The 22,481-nt window shown below is 53.9% G+C and overlaps 1 protein-coding gene across 1 annotated transcript in view; it reads left to right on the forward strand.

The window, feature by feature from the left end:
• The window catches only part of PAX5 (paired box 5), a 161,486-nt gene that overhangs the window by 123,428 nt on the left and 15,577 nt on the right, over nt 1-22,481 (forward strand). The window contains exon 8 of the mRNA XM_014531551.1: nt 10,033-10,134. Within this exon, the coding sequence (XP_014387037.1) occupies nt 10,033-10,134 (102 nt within the window). The remainder of the gene's footprint in view (nt 1-10,032; nt 10,135-22,481) is intronic.

The raw sequence follows: 22,481 nt of genomic DNA on the forward strand, positions 1-22,481 counted from the left end.
CCCATAAAATGTAAATCTTGGTGTAGTTTTCTGTGTATTTCCATAGGTAAAGTCCTAGAATTAGAATTGCTGGTCAAAGGGGAGGTGTGTTCTGTATTTTGCAATTCACCTACTAAAGCAGAATAGTGCAGGGAGGTGGGTGGTAAAGGCACGACTCTGGCATCAGATGGCCTCAGTTTGCATCCAGCTCCCCCTCTTTCTAGCTGGGCATCTTATCTGCAAATTGGGGATTATAAAGATTTATCTCTCCCAGGGTGGCTATGATACTTAAATGAGATGATACATACAAAACACTTAGAATGGTGCCTGGCACATGGTAAGAACTGAACAAATGCTAATTGTTACTGTTGTAGATGTTACTATTACTATTATTATCATCTCCCAGGTCCTATGGAGCACTCAGGAAGGTGCTTAGGACTTAGTGGTAGGTACGAGATAATGCATGTATGTGTGAACGAAGGCATGAGCTAGCCCACAGTCGCTCTCAGCATTCCCCTGCCTTCCCTCCGTCTCTGGAGCAGTGCCTGTCCTGGCAGGAGGCACCACTGGGCATGCCACCGCCAGCATCCTGCCCCCGCCTCCCATGTTGTTCACAATAACTCACGGCTTCTCAGTGGCTTTCTCTCTTCTCCCCCCCGCTCACACACAGTCAGGTAGGCAGAGGGGGAGTTTGGCTGGTGCCCTGTGGTATTCAAAGTGAAGGGCTTTCACACTGTCAGGGTAATGAATTCTCTGCAGCCTTGCTCGTTAGAACCCTGCCTTTGTCGGTTTATTAGGTCAGACCAACAGTTGCTAGTTCGAGGACGATCATGTCATAACTGTGCATGGAAATATTGACTGGGCCCCAGTGTGTGCTCTAAAATGCCAGGCAGGTGAAATTCAAACATTCTCAGAACTGAAATACAGGGTTGGGGCCTGGAAGTTTCCAGTGATTCCAGGGAAGTGGCCGAGGTTGGTCCAAATGAAGGAATTGGGAGTGTAGAGCCTGCAAAGTAAACAGTGCCCTGATGAATGAATCGTCAGAGTTGCCTTCCCCGCTCTCCGATTCCAGGTTAGATCTTGAACCAGGACAATTAAAGGGAGGTCAGTCAGAGTTAGCTAAAGGTGGGGATGAAGTAATTTTGAGAAAAGAAATTTAGGGTTATTGTTTCTAAGTAAATAACACCACCTCCACTAATGGCTAATATACCTGTCATTAGCAGCCAGCCAGGTCTGCTGTAATGACACCATACGGCTCATCGGCAATTAGTATGTCCATTGTGCACAGGCGAGTTGGGGTGTAACATCACTGCCAGCCTTTCCCTCTACGTGTGATACCCACCAGCACACTCTTTACTCATGGCAGGTCTGGACAGAGGGAGACTTCAGAGCAGCCCCTGTTCAAATTGTCACACGTTTCAAACGCCAGCTGGAAGGAAGGAGCCTGGGGGTGTACACACTACGCATACACATACACCGGGGTTTGCGTGGCAGGACCGACCCCCTCCCTGTGTCCTGTGTGCTGGGCTGTTTCTCTCCTTCTCCCCTCAGGTGACAGGACCCTGTCATCCGCTTTGGTGTTGGTTGAAAATCTCAGCTCATGACACTCAAGCACAGGTTGACTTTTTTCTATAAGCATCAAAGTATAGTTTTTAAAAGTTAAGAACATAACCCATGTGTTATTAGAGGGAACACCTGTGAAGATTTTATTCAACTCACTAGAGGCCCAGTGCATGAAATTCATGCACTCGGCGGGGGGCGGAGGGGGGGGAGGCGAAGCAGGCCTAAGCCGGCAGTCGGACATCCTTAGCGCTGCCACAGAGGCAGGAGAGGCTCCCGCCACTGCCACTGCGCTTGCCAGCCATGAGCCTGGCTTCTGAGCAGTGCTCCTCCTGTGGGAGTGCACTGACCACCAGGGGGCAGCAGCTCCTGCGAGCGTCTGCACCCTGGTGGTCAGTGCACTTATAACAACCAGTCATTCTGCCGTTCAGTCAATTTGCATATTAGCCTTTTATTATATAGGATAAGTTAATGAGGGAACCTATAAAAAGATAAAAGTGGTCCCAAGAGCATTTCAGAAACCAGGGGTTTATATTGTCCCAGGGGAACGGCATTTGAAAAAAAAAGTTCAATAAAATTGCTAGATTAGGTACAAACTTGGGTAATGTCCTATGGGGCAATACACCCAAACTTTTGGGTTATCTTTTCTGCCCAATAGAAATCTTCTAACTTCCCTGTGTCTGGGCTCTGATCAAATAGTAGAGAATTGTCAAACACAGGTACATTCTCTTAGAGCAGTGGTTCTCAACCTTCTGGTCCTTTAAATACAGTTCCTCATGTTGTGACCCAACCATAAAATTATTTTCGTTGCTACTTCATAACTGTAATGTTGCTACTGTTATGAATCGTAATGCAAATATCTGATATGCAGGATGGTCTTAGGCGACCCGTGTGAAAGGGTCGTTCGACCGCCAAAGGGGTCGCGACCCACAGGTTGAGAACCGCTGTCTTAGAGGTATGCGTCTTGGGTGTGCCTGTTACATTGAAAGGCTGTGCTTCCCACCTTTAAGACCTGTTTTTGAAAGTTTTAATAATGTTTCTTTACACCCAAAAAGGGTTTCTCATGGCTCTGTGACTCTGAGGAAAGGCTTTCTGGGAAAACGTCCTAGAAGTGCCTGCAGGTTCGGGTGAAATGGTTGCGCTGAGACAGAATCAGAGCTTTGGCTTCGGCGCCCCCACGGAGTTCCTGTGCGGTTCCAGGTTGTCCTGCAGGGTGAGCTGAGTGGTTCCGTGGCTGGAAGCTGGGAGAGGAGCCTTGATAGGCAGTCCAGGCCAGAGCGTGGAGCCTGGAGCCTGGAGCCTGGAGCCTGGGAGGAGGTTGGAAGGAAACAGGGGAAAGGGAAGAGCCAGCTGACCCGGGCAGATCAGGGCCATAGAGAGGGTGCCGGGGAATGGTGGGTCAGGAGGGGCTTGGGGACTGACTGGATGTGAGGGAGGAGGCATGGCTGGGAGGCCGGTGCTGTCACCCACAAAAACAAGGGAGATGGCAGGACTTGAGGGCTCTGGGAGTTGGATAAGTATTGAAAATTGACAGTCTGAGGGCTAAACAGGGCCTTTGTTCAAGTTTTCTTTGGCCCTCAGTGTATATTTCAAAAACTGGATTAGCGTCAGCATCCACACAGACAGGAGATTCCCAGATGAAATGAAACCTGAGTTCTAGCTTCTGTTGCAAAGTAGCCAGAGCTGAGGAGGGGCACGGTGGGCAGGCACTCCCCAGCTCTATAGCAGCCAGCACCAGCCTGCAGCTCCATCAGCACTGCAGTGAAACGATGCCTCTGACTTAGGGAATGTTGGAGCAGAAAGCCGCCGAGAGACCATCTGTTCTCACTGCTTGAGCAATTCAGGTGGGAAAACCAAGGCCCAGAGAGAGGTGGCACTTACCTGAGGGCACACAGCAAGTTCCGATGCCCCTTCCTGGAACGTGAGGCTTCCTGGGCATTAACAGTCCCCAGCGGGTATGGTCGTCACTTTGTGAAAGCATTTGCCTCTGCCAGGCAGCTCCGCCTGGGCCCTGTCTGTGGAGATGGCCCTCCTCTGGGCAGAACCTCCGGCCCAGGGCTGTCAAGGCCGGCAGACCCGCTCTGGGCATCGAGCCACCGCCAGCATCCTGCCCCCACCTCCCAAGTTGTTCACAATAACTCATGGCTTCTCAGTGGCTTTCTCTCTTCTCCCCCTCGCTCACACACAGTCAGGTAGGCAGAGGGGGAGTTCGGCTGGTGCCCTGTGGTATTCAAAGTGAAGGGCTTTCACACTGTCAGGGTAATGAGTTCTGTAAGGGTTTGAAGAGGGGCTGGGAGGATCTCCATGTCATGTGTCTGGGAGTGACAACCCCCAGTGGTTAATTACTGCCACACGATGAGAACCGAGCTGGTAGCAAAATGAGATAAGTTCATTATGAGCTAAATGTGAAGTTAATTGGATTCACATTTCCCCCCATTAGTGCACATAGAGAGAGCCTACCTAGAAATGGGCTGCGTGAAGAAGAAAAAGTTGCATCTAAGCAAAATCAGATAAACCAGGCCTATTTATTTTGTGGAGTTTGTGATAAAGGGCTTTCTGAGATGTTGGTGAGACAGGAACCGAAGTTGCTTTCAGATGGTAGAACCAGTGTCTGGTTAATCTCACCTCAGCAGTGTACAGCCATACCACCCTGAACACGCCCGGTCTCCTCCAATTTCATCTTGGCAGATATTTCTGAGCACCTACTGTGTGCCAGCCGGTGCAGGGGCCTTGTGTTGACTGATCGTTAAGCACCCCCGGTCTTGGTGACGTGCCTGAGACATGTCAGAGAAGGGACTGAGAAGGTGAAAGTGCCCGTACACTCCAAGGTCACAGAATCCCCAGCTCAGTGCCCGGAGAGTCCTCACAGGCCATCAGAACAAATTTGAGGCTTCACTCCACGCTGGGTTTTCCCACCAGGGAGTCCAGCCTCGGCTCAGATTTGGATAGGTGTCCTTAGGAAGCCCCAGGCAGCGTGATGAGAACAAGAACGGGTGACATGCATGACGTCCTGGATCAATCAGCTATTGCCATAACACCGATGCTTAGCAAACCACCCCAAAGCTCAGGGCTTACCACCACCATGGCCTCTTCTTGCTCATGTTCCTGGGGGTTGGCTGATCTGGGCTGGGCTTGATTGCAGTTGTAGGTTGGGTCCATCTCTGCTCCACATGTCGCCCTTCCTCCTTGAAGTGGCTAGCCAGGGCCTGCTGTCACGGTGCGGGCAGAGGTACAGAGGGGCACACCCAGCAGCACAAGCATATGACAAGCGTCTGCTCGCCGAATGCCTGCTCATGTCCCACTGGCCACAGCCAGCACATGGCCGAGCCCAGAGGGAAGGGGTGGAGAAGCATGCTGCCTCCTGGAGGAGGAACTGCAACGGGTTTCTTTTTAGTTTTTCATAACACTGAGTGAATTTGGTTTTACTTATTTATTTGGTTTTTAAAAATTTAATATTACGTTTTCCCTACTTTTTATTTTTTTGAGTCAAATTACCACTTACTTTTCAAGATAATGGTTATCAGGGTGGGGTTAAGGGTTGCAGCCAATAAGCCAATCTCCCACAAGGCTCACCGGGGCTGGCACTGTGCCACGTGTTTACATGCTTCTCACTGACCCTCCCCCCCCAGGATGCCCCACGGAAGAGGCCTGCTTTGTTATTGCTGCCACAGTGGCTCAGCACGGGGTGCAGTGTGCAGGTTTGCCAGCCAGACTGACTGGGTTTGAATCTGCCTTTCTTACTTACCAACTGTGAGCAAGTTACTTAAACTGTCTGTGCCTCAGTTTCCCCACAGCAAAATAGGGGTAATAGTAGCTCTCTAGTAGGGCTATGGAAGGAATAAATGGATAATAGTTTTCTCTCTGTACGTGTTAGCCGTTGTTTGCTCTAGATTAATGTTGGCTATTATTAGCCTCACTTTACAGATGAGGAAACGGAGGCTCCGAATGAGTGGGGAACTCTCTCAGGACCATGCAGCCAGTAAGCGGTAGAGCCAGGAGTGGAGCCCGGGCAGAGGGGCCGCTCTTCATTGCTGTGCTCTGCTGCCTTCCTGTCCATTCCGGGCTGCGTTCCGCCTCCCTGAGACTTCCCCTCCCGGTCTCATGAAGTTGACTGGGAATGTTACAAGCTGTGAGGATTAAGTGGAATAATGTTTATGAGCAGCCTACCCCCGTGCCTGGCACAGAGGCGGGAGGGGCTCGGGTACCTGGAGACGACAGAGATGCCAGTTTCTCCCCTCTTTGCCCACCGCACCACAAGGGATAACGCAGACTCTGCTTTTGTGGCCGGTCCAAGGAAGGTGCATGCAGCCTCGGGTGGTAGCCTCTGGGCCTGGGGACATATGCGGGCGGAATTGGAGCCATGGACAATGCAGAGGAGTTCCCCGGTGACAGGGAGCTCGGAGGCAGAGTTATTTGTCAGATGCATGCGGCCATTTGTCAGGTCCTCACTGTGCACAGGGAGGAGGGACGGGGGATGGAATGAGTTCCCAGCGTGACGGCCAAGTCCTGAACCGCAGCTGGAGCTGACACCAGGCCCCACCGAGGCTGGAAGCGGGGCACAGCCTGCCACTGTCCAAGGAGACCTAGGAGCCCTGCAGGCAGCAGCTCACAGTACAGCATTGATTGTGGAGGCTCCAGAGCTGCGGGCGCAGTTGAACTTTAAGGTAGAAAAATCTATTCACAGTCGAATGATCCTTCGTGTGTTTGCACACACGGACCGGTATGGGCTCCTGGCTATCACTGAGCTAAGAGCTCTTTTTGAAAATTGGGAAAGACCGATGATCAGAGTAAAAGGCTGGCCCAGGGTCCCCCAGCAGTTCAGTGCAAAACTGGGGCCGGGATCAGTAAAAAGGCCTTGGATGGCCTTCTCGTCCTGCCTCTCCACGAAGTTATGAGCACTTGCTGTGTGCCCCCGGCTGTGCAGCCCTGCCCCCGTGGAGACTTAACCCTTTGAGTGCCAACCAATATCCTAGGAACTATGCTAAAATTGCCAAGGCATTTTTTGCTGATTTTACAACAGTTTAGGAAAAAAATTATGAATCGCAAGTAAATGAAGTTACATATTCAAAAACTTAAGGAAACCTTTACTACATTGACATATTTAGCAATATCCTCATCACTAATAAAAAGCAGACTTAGAACTGGACGCCATTTCGAAGCTTCGATAGCGCTCCCAGCATTTTTGGTGAAAGACAGGAGGAGCGCGATCGTGCTCCCCGGCACTCAAGGGGTTAATATTGATGAGTTCGTTCCCAAACAGGCATGGACACCCACCTTCTGATAGCCCATCTTCGACCACACCCTCTTTCCTGCTTTAATCTGCCCACCCTTTCCAGTTGCTAACCTCTAATTCTCAGCCCTCTTTATTGACTTTTCTCCCACCCACCCCCACCCCTTACCCCCATCCAAGAAGCTCAGGCTGGAGCTCCCCAACCTGGGGTCAAATCTCCGCTCTTTTTCCTACCAGCTGTGTGACCTTAGGCAAGTTACTTAACTTCTTCCGCAGTTCCCTTTCTTATAAAGTGGGCATGATCATTGTTCAGCCCTCATAGAGTGGTTAGGATGATAACTCGCGTTAGTGTGTACAAAAGAGTAAGCGTGTCTGGGACTAGTCAGTGCTGTCTTATCGTTACTGACATCATCACCTCCATCTGTTAGTGATGGTGCCCCCTTTGCCCTGGGAGGATTGGGGTGGAGAGCAGGGGGGCCTTCAGAAGAGGCAAATACTTAAAGGGCCTTGAAAAACTTCAGAGGAGCTGGCTCCTGAGGGTGGCATTTGAAGACTGGATGAAGGCCTAGTTGATGGGAATGCAAGAAGAGCAGGTAGGAAGGGAGCGGCATGAGCAAGGGCGTGGGGGCAGGAAAGAAGTATGGGGCAGTTTGGGGAATGGCTGGCTGGGGAAGTCAGAGTTGATGAGGCTGGAAAGGTCACAGGTCGGGGACACGGGTTGAGGAGGGCCTTGGAAGCCAAACTGAATAATCTATACCGAATTGAACAGGCAGCAGGGAGCTGGTGAATCCAGAAAGGTGTTGATTCTAGGCACCTGTGACCTGGCTGTCTCAGCAAACCTTTTTATTGGTTCCCGTAGATGAGCTGATTTGCTTGTGATTTTCCAGATGGAAGGTATAGCCAACGATTGATAATTTTGCTGTTCCCCACCCCACAATGTTTATGTCTCTCTCTTGCCTTCTTGTACTGGCTAAACTTTCTGAACAGTTTTCAGTAACGACAGGTTTCCTTAACATGTTCTTGACTTTAATAAGAAGGCTTCAAGTATTTCACCAGTTAGGTATGCTGTTGACTCTAGATTTAAGATCAATATCAGATCAAAGCAGTATACTCCAATTCTTATTTACTAAGAGGTATTGCGAGGAATTAGTATTGAGTTTCAGCCAATGCCTTTTCCATAGCTTTGATATAATCACATGTTTCTCCTCCTTTGATACATTAATATGCTTTCCCAACCAATGCTTTAATATCGATCATCCCTGTATACCCAAATTAAGCCTTTTTGGGTCATGGTATAGTATTCTTTTTCTAATATTACTTGATCGGTGATATTGATTTTTTGCATATATATTAATAAATGAACAGTTTAGTAACAGAAATATGTGTCCCTTGAAGATATGTAATACTTTAAACAATAAAAATAAAACTTAAAAAAAAAGATCTTGCTCAAAACAAAACCAAAAAACTTGTTCAAGAAGCTAAATGACTGAGGCATCTTATTTTTAAAAATAATTTTAAAAAACTTTTAATGTTTCTTCTAAGGTTATTAGGCTATTCATATTTTCTACCTCTTCTTGAGTTAATTTTGATAATTCGTGTTTTTCTAGAAATTCTACTTCAGTTGAGATTTCCACATTTGTTAGTGCGGAGCAGCCATGCATTTCCAAATGGTTTTTAGCATCATCTCTTCCCTGTCTCTGGTTGTATCTTCTCCTTATTCCTAGGTTCATCTATCTTATTGGTCTTTTCAAATAACAATTCTTGGTTGTATTTATTGTTACGTCTGCTTTTCTGTTTCCTAATTTGTTATGTTCTGCTTTTTCCTGATCCATTCCTTCCTCCTCCTTTCCTTAGGCTCACTTTATTGCTTTTTAGCTGGCTTCTTGAGTTGCGTGAGGCTTCGGTGAGGCACTGATTTTTTAATCCCTTGCTTTTGGAATCAAGGTTTTAAAGCATGTGTAACAGAGGCAGAAACTATTGGGGTTCAGTCCCCATTGAAGAAAGAACCCCATCCCAGGAGCCGGAGAGCTGGATTCCAGTACCAGCCTTGCCTCAAATCAGCTGAGTGTCTCTAGGCACGACCTTCCTCTCTCAGGACCCTCTCATCCATCTCAGGCAGCCAGGCGAGCTCCCCTGCACCAGGCCGCCTCTTATCAGGACAACACCCTCCGTCCCCCAGGAGGCAGATATGGCTTCCTCTGATGTGCTCCTGGCTCTCATCCCAACACACATATCCACAAAAGCTGTGCAGTTGAATTCATTCTGTGTGATGGAGCCAATGAGCAGTGGTGACTGTGTGGCTGGAAGGCCAGGCTCAGCCTGGGTGTCCCAGCTGAGACACGTGGAGCCTCTGGGCACGGGGTCAGAGGCACGGCCAGGTGCACGTGCAAGGCAGTGGAACGGGTGGCTAACCATGTGGACTTTGACCTTCCAATGTCTCATATCCCGTAAAATGGGGTGGTGTCAGTGCCTTACCTCATAGAGTTGTTGGGGGTTAATTGAGTTAATAATTTAAAATACTAAGAACAGACCTGGTGTCTTGTAGTTTCCATGTTAGCATTTTTGGCTTGTCGTTGTCATTAATAGCATGGAGGCAGGTGGTGTGGGCGATGAATGAGGACTCACCCTGCTCTCCAGAACCTCGCAGCCTGCAGAGGTTGGACATGCTCTTGCCAGCGTCTGCCTCCCGGTCCCAGTGCCCAGCACAGTATCTGGTATCAGGAGGTGCTTCCTGTGCCTTCACTGAATGAGTGACCGGCTCTAGCCGAAGGCAGAAGAATTCAGTGAGGACCAGAGCTGTGGGGGTTTGAGGCGGAGGGAGGCGTCTGAGCTGGTCTCTGAAGGCGGTGATGTTGGGCCGGTGCAGCAGGAGCAGAGGGTGCTCCACGCAGAGGGCACAACAGAGCAAAGGGGTGGCAGTGGGTGCTGAAGCCCAAGTCCTACTGGAGGCAGAGAGCCAGGTGAGCTGGCTGGATCTCCAGTTCCCAGGGACACAGCAGAGCCATCCTGTTCCTGCTGTGTGGAGCCAGGGTGGCTGGAGGTGTGCACGTGCGTGTGTATGTGTGTGTGTGTGTGTGTGTGTGTGTGTGTGTGTGTGTGTGTACGTGTGCGTGTGTGTTTCCATGCGAGTAACGTGAGGAGCTGGGGGCATGTTGGTGCTCAGCGTCCAGACGTGACAAATGTGCAGATGTCCGGGGAGCGGTGGACATGAGCAGCTGGCCGCGGAGACGCTCACCCTGTGATTTGTTGCTTTGATTCCTCAGGCCGAGACTTGGCGAGCACGACCCTCCCCGGGTACCCTCCGCACGTCCCCCCCGCCGGACAGGGCAGCTACTCAGCACCGACGCTGACAGGGATGGTGCCTGGTGAGTTTGCATTGTTGGCGTCTCCACAGCAGGCGGCGGATGGGGTTTCGGGGGGGCATCTCCCCGAACAGCCCTGGTGACCTCTATGCTTCTGAGAAGTGGACCTGAATAAATCAGGCGGAGGTCTGTACTCTCGGCTTCCTCTGCAGCCGGGCCTGCCGTGGGGCCGGGACCAGCCAGTGGCGGCACCCGGGGGGACCTCAGAGAGAGGGGGGCTATTGGCTGTCACTCAAACAGTCCTCATTGGCCACCTGGGAAGTCTGAACACAGAGGGGTGCGGGACCTGGTCGAAGGTCGCCCAGCCTGGGGAGAGAGGGCCCTCCCCCATCCTCTCCCCCCATCTCCCTTCCCCACCGACTCCATGTGACATGAGCACAGGGAGAACCCCTGAGGAGCTCCCCGTGGCCTCACGCTTTGGAATTGAGGACCATGTGCTCAGGACAGACAGGAAGCTGTCTGGTGGGTTTGTCACTGGACTCTAAACTGAACACCCTGTGGCCCTTGAAACCTGCTCCCCTCGGGCCGGCAGCGTGTCAGTTTCTTTCACGACAGTGGAAGGGAGGCCACCACGCGCCCTTCCATGCACAGCACAGCACATGGCACTGTCCGCGTGCGAAGGCCATGAGCGCGGCAGGGGTGCCCCAAGTATCCGCTTTTTAAAAGATGCTCAAAGACACGATCAGGGGAAAGTCAGGTCGAAGGGTTGTTAGACTTCTTTTAAGGCTCGTGTGGTCCCTTGTTTTGAGTCATTTACGGGGGCCACACGACTTATTCCGTGCTGGGGGCTCCAGGGGCGCTCCTGTCCCCGCACACACTGCTGATCTCTCGGGCGTGTGGAAAGCCAGCTGGTTATTTCTCCCCTCCCCACCCCAGGGACTTCTCTTTGGAGCCTCACAACAGCTCTGAGAAGTAGGCGGGTGGATCATTCACCTGCTTTCTTGCTGAGGAAATTGAGCCCAGAAAGGGGTTGGGACGGGCCCAAGTCAACCAGCAAGTAGGAGTCCTGACCTGTGTGAACCCCCCTTAGACCCAGGCAAGAGGGACCTACTCTGGCCCCATAGGCCCCGCCCCTGATTGGCCATCTACAGGGCCAACGGGATCTGTCCACCTGGTACCCGAGCCCCTCCTTCTAGCCCACCCTAGGGGTCCTGTCCAGATAGCACCAGACTCTTCCAGCATCTTCCCTGACTTACATCACAGGCATGTGCACCCCAGGGCTGAGGACTGGCTCTTCTCGGGGGTGTGGACAGAGCTTGGGTGTAAGTGGATTTGGGGAAGGGAAGGGAAGCAGGGCAGATCCTAGCTCAGGTGGCTCTCCCACGCAGCCAGGTCCTGGCACAGATGCCCAGGGGTCCCGGAATTCTAAATTCACTCCTGCTTTCCAGGTTATTACAAAGATGTGTTTAACAAGGTAGGAGGACGGAGCATGTTTCATTTAACGGTTTGTTAGCTTGATTTATGGCTTTCAAATATGAGACATATGGGAAGTGGCCTCCGTGTGTACTCTCGCCCTGGGCCGTGCCAATGCCGAGAGGCCTGCCAAGGTCACACCTGCAAAGCCTTTGCCTTTTCTGCTACCAGGATGGGCCCGTGCAGAGCACAGGGAACTAGCAGGCAAACAGGTGGTGGGACAACCCCCGCCCCCACTCTTCCCAACTGTGAGCAAGCTAGGGCAGCCTCAGGAGATGGATCCCAAGCCATCTCCATTAATGGCCCCTCGAATTTATGCAGCATCTGAATGAATGCAAAGTGCTTTCCTGGGAGCCCTCGGATGTTGCCACCCTGCGAGGTGGGCTGGTCTGGAGTGTAGCCCCCGTTTTCCAACAGGAGAATCCGAGGCGCAGAGCAGGTGGGGAGTTTTCCAAGGCTGCACAGCTTGAGTCTGGGTCTTTGCCGGTCAGTTCAGCACTCCTGCCTGTGTCTGTGCTGCCAGAGGGTAGGCGGCAGCATATTGGCAGCTGAGGCCACCAGCTGCCCTGCTGCCTCCCCACTGCCAACCCCAAAGAGGCCACGTTCTGAGAGCAGCCGAACTTTCCCGAGTTTACCCAAACAGAGCCTGCCCTCCGGCCCCCATCATTACTCCAGCCTAATTACCAGGCGCAAAATACACCTGGCCATGGGCCTGGCCCAGCCCCGGTGGGAGCTGATGGCAGCTCCTTGCCCATTTATGGTGGACGCAGGTAGGCGGGGGCTGCCACAGGTTGGCCCAGGGCGTGGTCCCCTGAGACTCTGTTTCCAAAGCAGAGGCAGGGTAAGTGCACAGTGTACTCTTGTGCGTGCCTCTCCCCTCCCTTTCTCTTTTCTCCTTTTTTTTGTTTTCTCTTCTCACATACCCCAGCACTGTCAGGGCCAGGAATCCATACGTGGTGGGCACGGTCCTTGGTTCCCGTTCCTCAGTGTCCAAATCGCTGTCACGGCTTTGGGACTGTCTCCAACATGATTTCCAAATGTGCCTCTTGGACGGCTTCAGGGACATTGCGGGCTCATATGCATGGTCTTTGCAGGAACTGCCCCAGGGTTGGCCCACAGCTAAGATGGCCCGCCTTTCGCAGAGCGGGTCCTTGGCCTGCCATTCAGGCATCTCCATGGTCTGGCCTCAGCTTGCCTTTCCAGCCTCCTTTCCCAGCCTGTCCCCAGCCCTGACCGCTCCTGGTTCCCAGCACAACTCACGCTTCCCGGTCAGTGTCCCTCTTGATTCTGTGCCCTCAGCTTAGACCACTTCCTACTACGGCCTGTTAGGATCCAGTGTCACTCTTCGGGGCTGAACATGCATCTTACCTGCCCCATGAAGCCTTCTGGCGTGGCCTCCTCTGGGGATAGAGCCTTGCACTTGGCTTTGTTGTGCCACATGGCCCACTGTGTTTGTGGCCCAGCTAGCTGTGCCACTGGGAGGCGACCTCATTCAGGACCAGGCCCTCTGCTTTGTTTTCTGCACTCTTCATGGACCTTAGCACATAGTAGGTCCTTTTGCTAAGGGAGGGAGGCCCCCCAGGGCTGCAACAGACAAGATGCTATTTGACGGGAGGCCCTCGGACAGTGATGGCGAACCTATGACATGCGTGTCAGAGGTGACATGCGAACTCATTTTTTTGGTTGATTTTTCTTTGTTAAATGGCATTTAAATATATAAAATAAATATCAAAAATATAAGTCTTTGTTTTACTATGGTTGCAAATATCAAAAAATTCCTATATGTGACACGGCACCAGAGTTAAGTTAGGGTTTTTCAAAATGCTGACACGCCGAGCTCAAAAGGTTCGCCATCACTGCCCTAGGAGTATGGTGGGTCCTTCCAGTCCTGGCACTCTACTTGCCATGGATTGGGACACATCATTTGTAGGTGCCTTTCAATTAAATTTCTCAGTTAACTGACAGCTTTTATTTTCTTGACAGTAGGAGGTGAGGGTGAGGGTGAGGGTGGAGCAGGAGCTTGGGCCTGTGAGGGGGTCTGGAACAGCAGCAAGAGGCGAGCAGAGACAGGCCGGCTGCACCCTGGCAGGAGGAAGGAGAGACAGGTGCGATTCCCTCTGCTTCCAGGGCGCGTCCCCGCCCCGCTGCTCCCACGTGACTGGTCCAGCCTGCCCTGCCCCTTCTCATCCCTGTGGGTTTCAAGAGGGGTCTTCCCTTTGACCCCAAATGTATTCGTTTCCTATTGCTGCTGAAGTGAGTTACCGCAAACAAGTGACTTAAAACAGGATAAATCTGCCGCCTTTCAGTTCTGGAGGCCAGGCTCTCACAGGCTAAGGCCCAGGGGCAGGCGGGGCTGTGCTCCTTCTGCAGAGGAGGGTCGTTCCCTCTCCAGCGTGTAGATACTGCCCAGATCCCTTGTTCTCGGCTCTGTCTTCATCGTCATCTGCAAAGCTGGCAACATGGGGCCGAGTCTTTATCCTCACGCCACCTCGCGGGTTCTCTCTCCTGCCTCCCTCTTCCACTCATATGGATCCTTGGGGTTTTATTGGACCCACCTGGATAACCCAGGGTACTCTCCTTATCTCCAGGTCAGCTAATTAGTAACCTTAATTCCTTTGCCACAAAACCTACCATGCTCACAGGTCCCAGGGTTAGGACGTAGACGTCTGAGGTGGGGGGCTGTTATTCCGCCTACCACACCGTCTAAGCCAGCCGCCACCCCCCCACTCCTCTCTTAAAGCGTCCTGTTCTGTTCACTCGTGATTCTAAGCACAATGGAAGGAATTTAATCAGTGCTTGACTCCTTCCTTATGTTCCTTCCCCTCAGGTCTGTGCAGTCCACAGGGTTGCACAGTCACAGGCTGTGTCTGTCTGTTCACCGCCGTGCTGCAGTTCCTGGCTGAGTGCCTGGCCCCGTTGAAATAAGAAGGGGGGCTTTGGGCTGGGCTGCAGTGAGAGCTCAGCCCAATGCTGGCACATGCAGCGAGGATGCTGGGCAGCGGCCTGGAAAACAGGCAAGGGCTCTGCCTGGTTCTGAATCACCGACCTGCTTCTCACCAGCTGTGTGACTTGGGGCAAGTGGTGTAACTTCTCTGTGCCCTCGTTTCCTCCTCATCGATAGAATGGGGATGATGCAATAAGAGTGAGCATGAAATGAGGTAATATGTGTAAAAAGCCTTAGAACTTTGCCTGGCACATATCAAGTGCCGTATAGGTGTTCTTTATCATGATGCTGCTGATTGTTTATAGAGGGGACTGAGCTGGGTGCAGTGGTGAGAAGACAAGCCTAACTGGCATGCCTAAAGCTGGCCTGGCCAAGTTGGCATTAAATTGAGAGCTGCCCAGCAGAGCTCATACCCCATGGATCAGTGGGAGCAGCAATTAGAGAACCCACAGGAGTGTTGCCAGGCAGGAGTGGGGCGGACGCTGAATGCTGCAGGTCTGGGAAACGGAGAGGCACCTGGGGTTGGTCCGATTGAGAAAGGTCTCTTGGAGGAGGGGGACCTTAAGCTAGGCTGTGGCAGGTGTCCTTGGCCATCTGAAGAGGAGGCAGGGGGTGAGCCCAGTGGTGGAGTGGGTTCACACCGGTGAGGGCATGGCTGCCAGCCCAGGCTGGGTGAATCGGGTTGGCGGGAAGGGGGCCTGATTGAGGAGGAGGCTGGTGGCCAGCACGATTAGGTTTTGGACTTGTCAACTTTAGGAGGCCAAGCAGACATCCAGGCAAGGTCCCTCTGCAGACAAGTGGCAAAGCAGGTCAAGAGTGCAGGGGCAGGGTCTGGCCCAGAGAGAGGGAGAGCCGTGGAGTTGCCCCAGGAGAAGTGGCGGGGGGCGGGGGGTGCCGTGGAAGGCGTGTGGCTTCACCACTGCTTAGCTGTGTGACTTTGCACAAGCTGCAAGACCTCTCTGAGCCTGCCTTGCCTGCAGTAACTGAGGCCCCAGGCCTGTGAGGCGGGGAGGGCACTGAGGTCTGGAGGGGAGGAGATGTGGGTTTCTTTTGTCCACCTTTAGCCCCTCCCGACTTTGAGCATGCAGGCTTGCGGGCTGGGGCCTCGGCACCAGGCTGGGAAGCCAAAGCCTGGATTGTGGCCGAGCTCAGCCAGAACCTCAATGTGTGATCTGTCTTATCATTTCCACCCTCTGAGCCTCCTTGGGCGGGTGGACCAGGGATAGTGCAGAGGTCGCCTACCTGTTGATCGTTTCTGACTCTTTGCCGCCCTCTAGTGGCTGCTAGTCACTCTGCCACACCAGGAACATGGAATTGACCCCAGGAACGCCAGGCACGGCTAGGATGAAACGGCAGGTGGCTGGTCATGCCCTCTAGTGGCTGCTAGTCACTCTGCCACACCAGGCACGGCTAGGATGAAACGGCAGGTGGCTGGTCATTTGTTCATTCATTCATCCTTCAGACATTTCCTTAGAGACACTGTGTGCCAGTTCTGAGCTAGGAGCGGTGTTACAGACTCAGCTCCTGCCCTCAGGGAGCTCACAGTCTAATTGGGGGAAACATAAAAATCAACCTTGCATGGGCATCAGGGTGTGACCAAAGCCTTGGGGAGGTGACAGGGACGAGCAGGAAGGGCAGGCTGGGCCTCCTCTAGCACCGAAGCCTCAACCCCTAGAAACCTCTGGGGCCTGAGGTGGTACACACTGCAGCCTTGACAGGTGGCAGGCTCTGCCTACGGATCTGGATGGGGTCAGAGGTGAGGCTGCTGTGCCTCCCAGGATGGAGCACAAGGGCCTGGAATGGTCTGATCTGGACAGTCTATGTGACCGGCTGCGGGAACCCTGCGTTGAAGTGACTCTGGGACTGGAGAGACTCGGATGAGACGTTTGCTGCATCGGGAAGAAAACAGTTGCAAAAGCAACGACTTCGAGATGGAAAGCATGCTGGAAGCATGACGGTTCCACTGGAGTTTAGGAGACCTGGGTTCTGATTCCAGCGACCATTCCAGCGTTACCGGGGGACATGGCCTTGGAACCTCCTGCTCTCTCTTAAAACAGGAGGCGGGAGCTCGGGGAGATTGGATTAGATGCTCTGTAGGGGGCCTCTGGTCCTGCCATTCAAGGGCTTCTCAGGCTGTGACTTCCCCGCCTGCTGGTGTCACCTCCGGGCTGGACTGGAGGGCTCCCTGCCACCTCTGTTCTAAGTGGGCAGCAAATGGTTTCGGATTCCCTTCAAGTCTGGGCTGTGACGAGGGCAGCGAAGTGGGGGCAGGTTAACCTGGGGCAGAGAGAAGTGTGGGTGTCCTGAGGAGAACGGGTGGCCTTGATGGGCACTGGGCCCTAAGTCCTGACGGCCAGGCAGCTTCCAGGAGCTAAACCCTCAAGACTGGCCAAGGGCTGCAGCCCAGGTGCGCACCGCTTTACAGAGCAGCTGCAGGGGCGCTGGCCTCAGCACTGGCCACACAGAAAGTGGCAGAGCAGCCTGACCCCGAGCCCCCGGGGCTTGGGGGCTCTTTCTGCATTGCTTCCGAGCACCACTTCTTGCCAGAGGGTCTTCCAAGACTGCTGGGTGGCCTTTCTGCCTGGCTGTGGGGTTGAGTCCTGGTTAGGGCCCTGGGAAGAGACAGCGCCCTGCAGGGTCCAGGGCTCAGAACACCTGCCCAGGTCCTGCAAACAGTAGGCGCTCAATGCATGTAGGTGGCGTTTATTTGAATGTGAGCATGCCCCTCCCTACCCTGTCCGGTGCAGAGCCGAGGCCCAGAGTCCAGCTGCGTAATAAACAGGCTTCAGCCGACTTCCACGCCCCCGCTCGCTCCTCCAATATTTGCTCTGGCTCCTCTGGAAGACGCCGAGACAATGGCCCTTGTTACCCTCTGTTTGAGTTATTTATTTTTTTCACTTTTCCCTCCTTCCCCTCTCGGGGGACTCGCCTCTCGCCCTCATCCCTCATGTTTTCCCTTTCACTTGACTGTCATTCTCATTGTCCTCCCGGGGCCGGGAACGCAGGGTGACAGGCAAGGGGAGCCCAACCGGGCCGGGAGGCTGGAAATATAGTCATTAATGGGACCCGGGAAGCCCAGATGTCCTCCCTGAATGCGGGTAATTTGTTTTTAATGAAAAACCACGCGGTGACCCTGAACAAATGAATTTTCTTTATAAGGAGTCTATGTGCAACGGCACAAATAAAGGACCCGGATCGGGGAGACTTAGATCCAGGGTGGAAAAAAGAGAGAAAGGAAGAGGGAAGGAGTGGAGTCGAAAGGAGCAAGAGGGATAAAAGAGGGAGGAAAGGGAAATTTAAGATGACAGCTGTGCTATCATGTCCTTTTGTCTAAAGAGCCCGCTCAGGTCACGGGCGCCTGGGGCATGGTCCTGCCGAGCAGGATGCTCGACAGTCATGGCCATTCTGAGATCTTGTCCACAACGATGCGAAGAATAGGGACCCCCGTCTGGACAGATCTCTACTGTGTGCAGGCCTCTGCGGGGTGTGACCTCGGAGGGTCCCCCCTGCAGTGGTAGGAGGGCATGGCCATTCGTCCCACTTCACAGAGATGAAAACCGAGGCGTAGGAAGCGTGACTTGGTGACGGTCACACAGCCGGCGAGTGGCCGGATGCAGATGGCGAGGGGAGGGCTTTGCCAGATTGGAGCTTGACTCTCAGAAACACGTGCTAACATTAGAGATGGCTTTCTCTGTGTGACAGGAGAGAAGCGGCAGCGTGGGCAGCTCGGAGGCCCCGGGGGGCACCGGGTCTGTACAGAGGAGTCTCAAATGGAAGCAAATCCCCAGGGTTCCTGGAACTTTCTTCCCATCAGGGCTTTGTGAACATGCAGACTTTCTGGGAACACTTTGGGTGGGGAATTCCTGGAAAGGGAACTCCCCAAAAAGGAGCCAGAGACAAAAAAATTAAAAAATTAAAAAAAAAATGGCTGCAGGGGCATTGGAAGCTGGAGACCAGACATGAGCCACCCACAGCACCAGGACGTTGTGGGGGGAATGTAGAGCAGGGACTGGGACCGCAGCAAAGGCAGTGACGCAGCAGAGGTCCAGGCTGAGGGCCTTGCCCTTGGAATGGGGGAGTCTGCCTGAAGGAGAAGCCTTGCAGGCCTAGGTTGGGGTGCCTCTGTGTGGTGTGCGGAGGGGTCTGTTCTGACTCGCGCCTCGTGGGGGACTCCACTCCTCCTTCCGTCATGGGTGGACAGGGCTGGACGCTACCGCTGTTTAGAACTCAGCCTGAAGTGCACGGGTGAGGCCAAGGAAAGGACTTGTTCAAGGTCACATGGCATGTCAGAGGAAGAGCCAGGCTCTTGCTGTGGTAGCAGCCTGCCCTGTTGTCCCCTCTGGGCTAGTGGAAAATATCAACGTCCCCCCCCTTCCTAATCCCCCCCAACCCGCTCTCTCGTGTGCTTCTTGGGACCTGGCCAGCCGCAGAGCGTCTCCTGGGATGCAGGCGGGTCTACCCAGCACCCGCCAGAGGTTCTGCCAGGACCCACAGGCCACGCTCAGGCCCAGGTCCTCTGCGCTCTGTTTCTCCCCAGAGTCAGGCAGCTGGACAAGAAGGAGTGAGTGTTTCCTTTCCCCGGGTTCGGGTTCCCTCTGGAAGTTGTGACCCAATTAGAAAACCAGACAAATAGAAAAATCTGGCCATGTCGCGGCTGAGGTTATAAAGTCTCGGCTGGCGTGTCGGGCTCTGCTTCCCATTCCCGGCTGTGAGCCTGGCCGGCGCAGGCTTCCTCCGCCACCAGGAGCAGACCTTCCCTGGCGCTGTGCTTCTCCGTAATGGATGGTCTATTCTCTGCTGACTCCCAAAATGATTGGAGGCAGCTTCCTGACCTTTTAATAACACCAGCCCGAACCTGAAATCCCTGTCATCCCACAGGAGGCCTGCCGATGGGTCACACGGAGAGGCCCGGGGAGCTGCCGGCCCCACCGCGAGGGGACTGGCTTCCAACAGGTTCCCACCACCGAGCCCGGGCTCTGAGAGGGCCCTATGCCTGGAACTGCCCGCGCTTCGCTGCTGGGAGCAGCTCGTATTCTTGCAAATAGTTTCTGCCTGGGTATATTCCAGAGCACACTTCCAAAAACATACTTTTAATCAAAAAGATCACTGGAAAAGCTGGGAGAAATTGTGATTTTGACAGTGGACCATTACAGACTCCAGAGGGGGTTGCCAGGGGCCAAGTGAACTCCTCTGGTTAGGTCTTGGATTAGTTACACCACCAGTGAGCTGACCGGGTGGTGTCTCTCCTAATTGTCCTCATTTGTGAGATGAGTTCTGGCCTCCCTCCCTCCCTCCCTTCGTTCCTTCGTTCGTTCCTTCCTTCCTCCCCACTCTCCCTCTTTAGTAGTCTCCCCCTCCCTCCCTTATTCACATCCCTCTTTCCTCCCTCTCTTCTTCCTTCACTCATTCACTCAGTCAGTCATCAGACAATCCCCGAGCTCCGCCTGAGTGCTGAGCACAGAAATAATTGAATTTCGCAAGACCCAGGAGTATCTCTGAGGAGAATCGCCCATGTTACCTGCTCAGAATGGAAAGAACCCAGCTTGAATGTGGTGGCTTGTGGGATTTCTAGGCCCCGGACTCCTGGGGGACAGCAGAGGGTGAGGTGTGTGGGGCGCAGGAGCCAAGGGTTCGCTTGCTGACCGGAAGGGAGGCTCTGGCCTGTGGCCAGCTCACCCTGGGTCTCCCCGGGTGGCTCCAGGGAAGCCTGGTCCCTGCAAATCTCCATCCCTGGAACGGGTGCCAGGCCCCTGTGTACAAACAGGGGGCTCCGTACTTAGGAGCGGGGAGGAGCAGGGAGCTGCCCTGAATGGCTGCCTGCTTTGGAAATTTCTATGCATTTGTAATAACAAAATTACCATAATTTGCTCGTTAACGCAGCTAGATCAGTCAAGCATTGTTCCATCGCGGGTGGGGAGGCCACTGCGCCTCTCTCTGTACACGCTACACACCCAGCCAGCATGCCAGCCCGTTAGAGCGCTGGAAATTAGCATGCAAATGGTCCTAATTCGGTGGGCGAGCTGTCAGGCAGCGCCTCTCTGGCCTTGTCTCTGTGAAGGCCCTGACAGCCCAGCTCCAGCACCGGCCCACCCTCCTCGCTCCAGCCAGGAGGGGCTCCGAGGGGCACCTCCAGACTGACAGCTTGGCGGCCTCCCTCCCTCCGTCAGCGCCATCAGGCCTGGCGGCAGCCTCCCCGGGGAGCAGGCAGGGCCTGCCACCATGCTGGCCAGACTGAGGAGGCAGGCGGGCGAGTGGGCTGGTGGGGGAGGCTGGCCGGGGCTCAGGTCCACCAGGCAATGGGGCAGTGAGGGTGGAGGGGCGGCCTCCAACTCAGGGCCTGGCTGGGGCACAGGGATCCTGTGGCCGGTGGGTTCTGAGAGTGTCCCCGCGGGAACTCTGGGGTGCCTTCTCCCACCTGCACATCCATAAGGAGCAAGTTCAAGTCCTGCCGGCTCCCCTTCTTTGTGTTCCAGGGTTGACCTTAACATATCCCTGCTCTCCTTCCCGCACACCTGCAACATCGCTGCCGAGTCTATGCCAGGACCCCTCCAGCTGTGAAGGAGAACTGGGGAGGCTGAGAGGTGTGTGGTGCAGGCAGGCACCTGGGACCAGGACTCAGCACCTTTGGGTCTCAGTCTTCCCCCAGGTTTACTAGCCTTTGGGGAAGTCACCTCCCCCCTCTGGACCTCAGTCTCTGAATTGTTATGGTGGAGGCATCTTGATGGTCTTCCTCCGGAGCCGTCCAGAATAGGAGGGAGGAAGAGGCCCGAGTAACGGACATCTAGTGGGAACTTCTGTCAGGCAGGCCCTGTGCTGACTGCCTTTCGTTTCCCAAGCTGCCCGCTCTCGCGGTAACCCCACCACGCCAGTGTGGATGTTTACCTGCTTCACAGAGGAAGCGGCTGAGGCCTCAGCCCACGCAGTCACAGAGTCCAGTCTTGCTCATCCCAGAGCCCTTCCAACAGGAGAAAATGCAGGCCCCCGAGAGCCAGCCACGCTTCCTCCCTGACCGTGACAGGCCCGGCGATGCCACCTTGTAGGCGGTCTGTGCTTCTTCCCGTGCCCAGCACATCCTCAGGGCTAAAGAAATGAGAACCCAGTGGGCCCAGCTATGACTGCCTTTGGGGATCCACTGTGTCCATCCTTACGTCCCCCCTGACGTGTGACACAAAGTGAAGAAACGACTGTGGAGAAAGAGGGGAAGCCACCGGGCTTACCTAAGGTTTCCCCAGGCTCTTTCTCGGGACCTTGCTCCTTCCCCCCAGGAGGGGAGGCAGCCCACACCAGGACTCAGGGTTGGTGAGTGGAAAGCAGGCTGGATCTCACACGCCCACAGCTGGTGGTCCTTCTGTGGTAAACAACCTGCTCTCCCTACATGGCTGCCCTGCCCCCTTTGCCTGTTTTAAGGGAACCTTTCTGGGTGTTTTTGGCTTTCAGATAAGTGGGGAGATGAGAGAGACCCGCTGGCTCCTGCCAGCCTGGGGAGCAGAGGGGGCCCCTGAGCCCGAGCCTCCACTGCACCACAGCACATCCCGCCCCCAGCACAGAGCCAGGCACGGAGCAGATGCTCCTGAAGGCTGGAGAAGCCACACTGAAAAACGTGTGGACCAAGAGGGAAAATAAACACCACACACACACACACACACACACACACACATACACAGAGACACACACACACACATACACTCACATTCACACACAGAGACACTCACAGACACACAGACACAGACACACACACATTCACACACACTCACACACACACATACACACACATACACAGAGACACACACACACATACACTCACATTCACACACAGAGACACTCACAGGCACACACATTCACACACACACAGACATACAGAGACACACATACACAGAGACACACACATTCACACACACAGACACACACAGACACGCACAGACACACACACATTCACACACACTCACAGACATACACGCACACAGACGTGCAGGAATGAACTAAAAGCCATCCA

This window comes from Myotis brandtii, unplaced genomic scaffold (genome assembly GCF_000412655.1).
Source record: "Myotis brandtii unplaced genomic scaffold, ASM41265v1 scaffold806, whole genome shotgun sequence".
NCBI classification, from domain to species: Eukaryota; Metazoa; Chordata; class Mammalia; order Chiroptera; family Vespertilionidae; genus Myotis; species Myotis brandtii.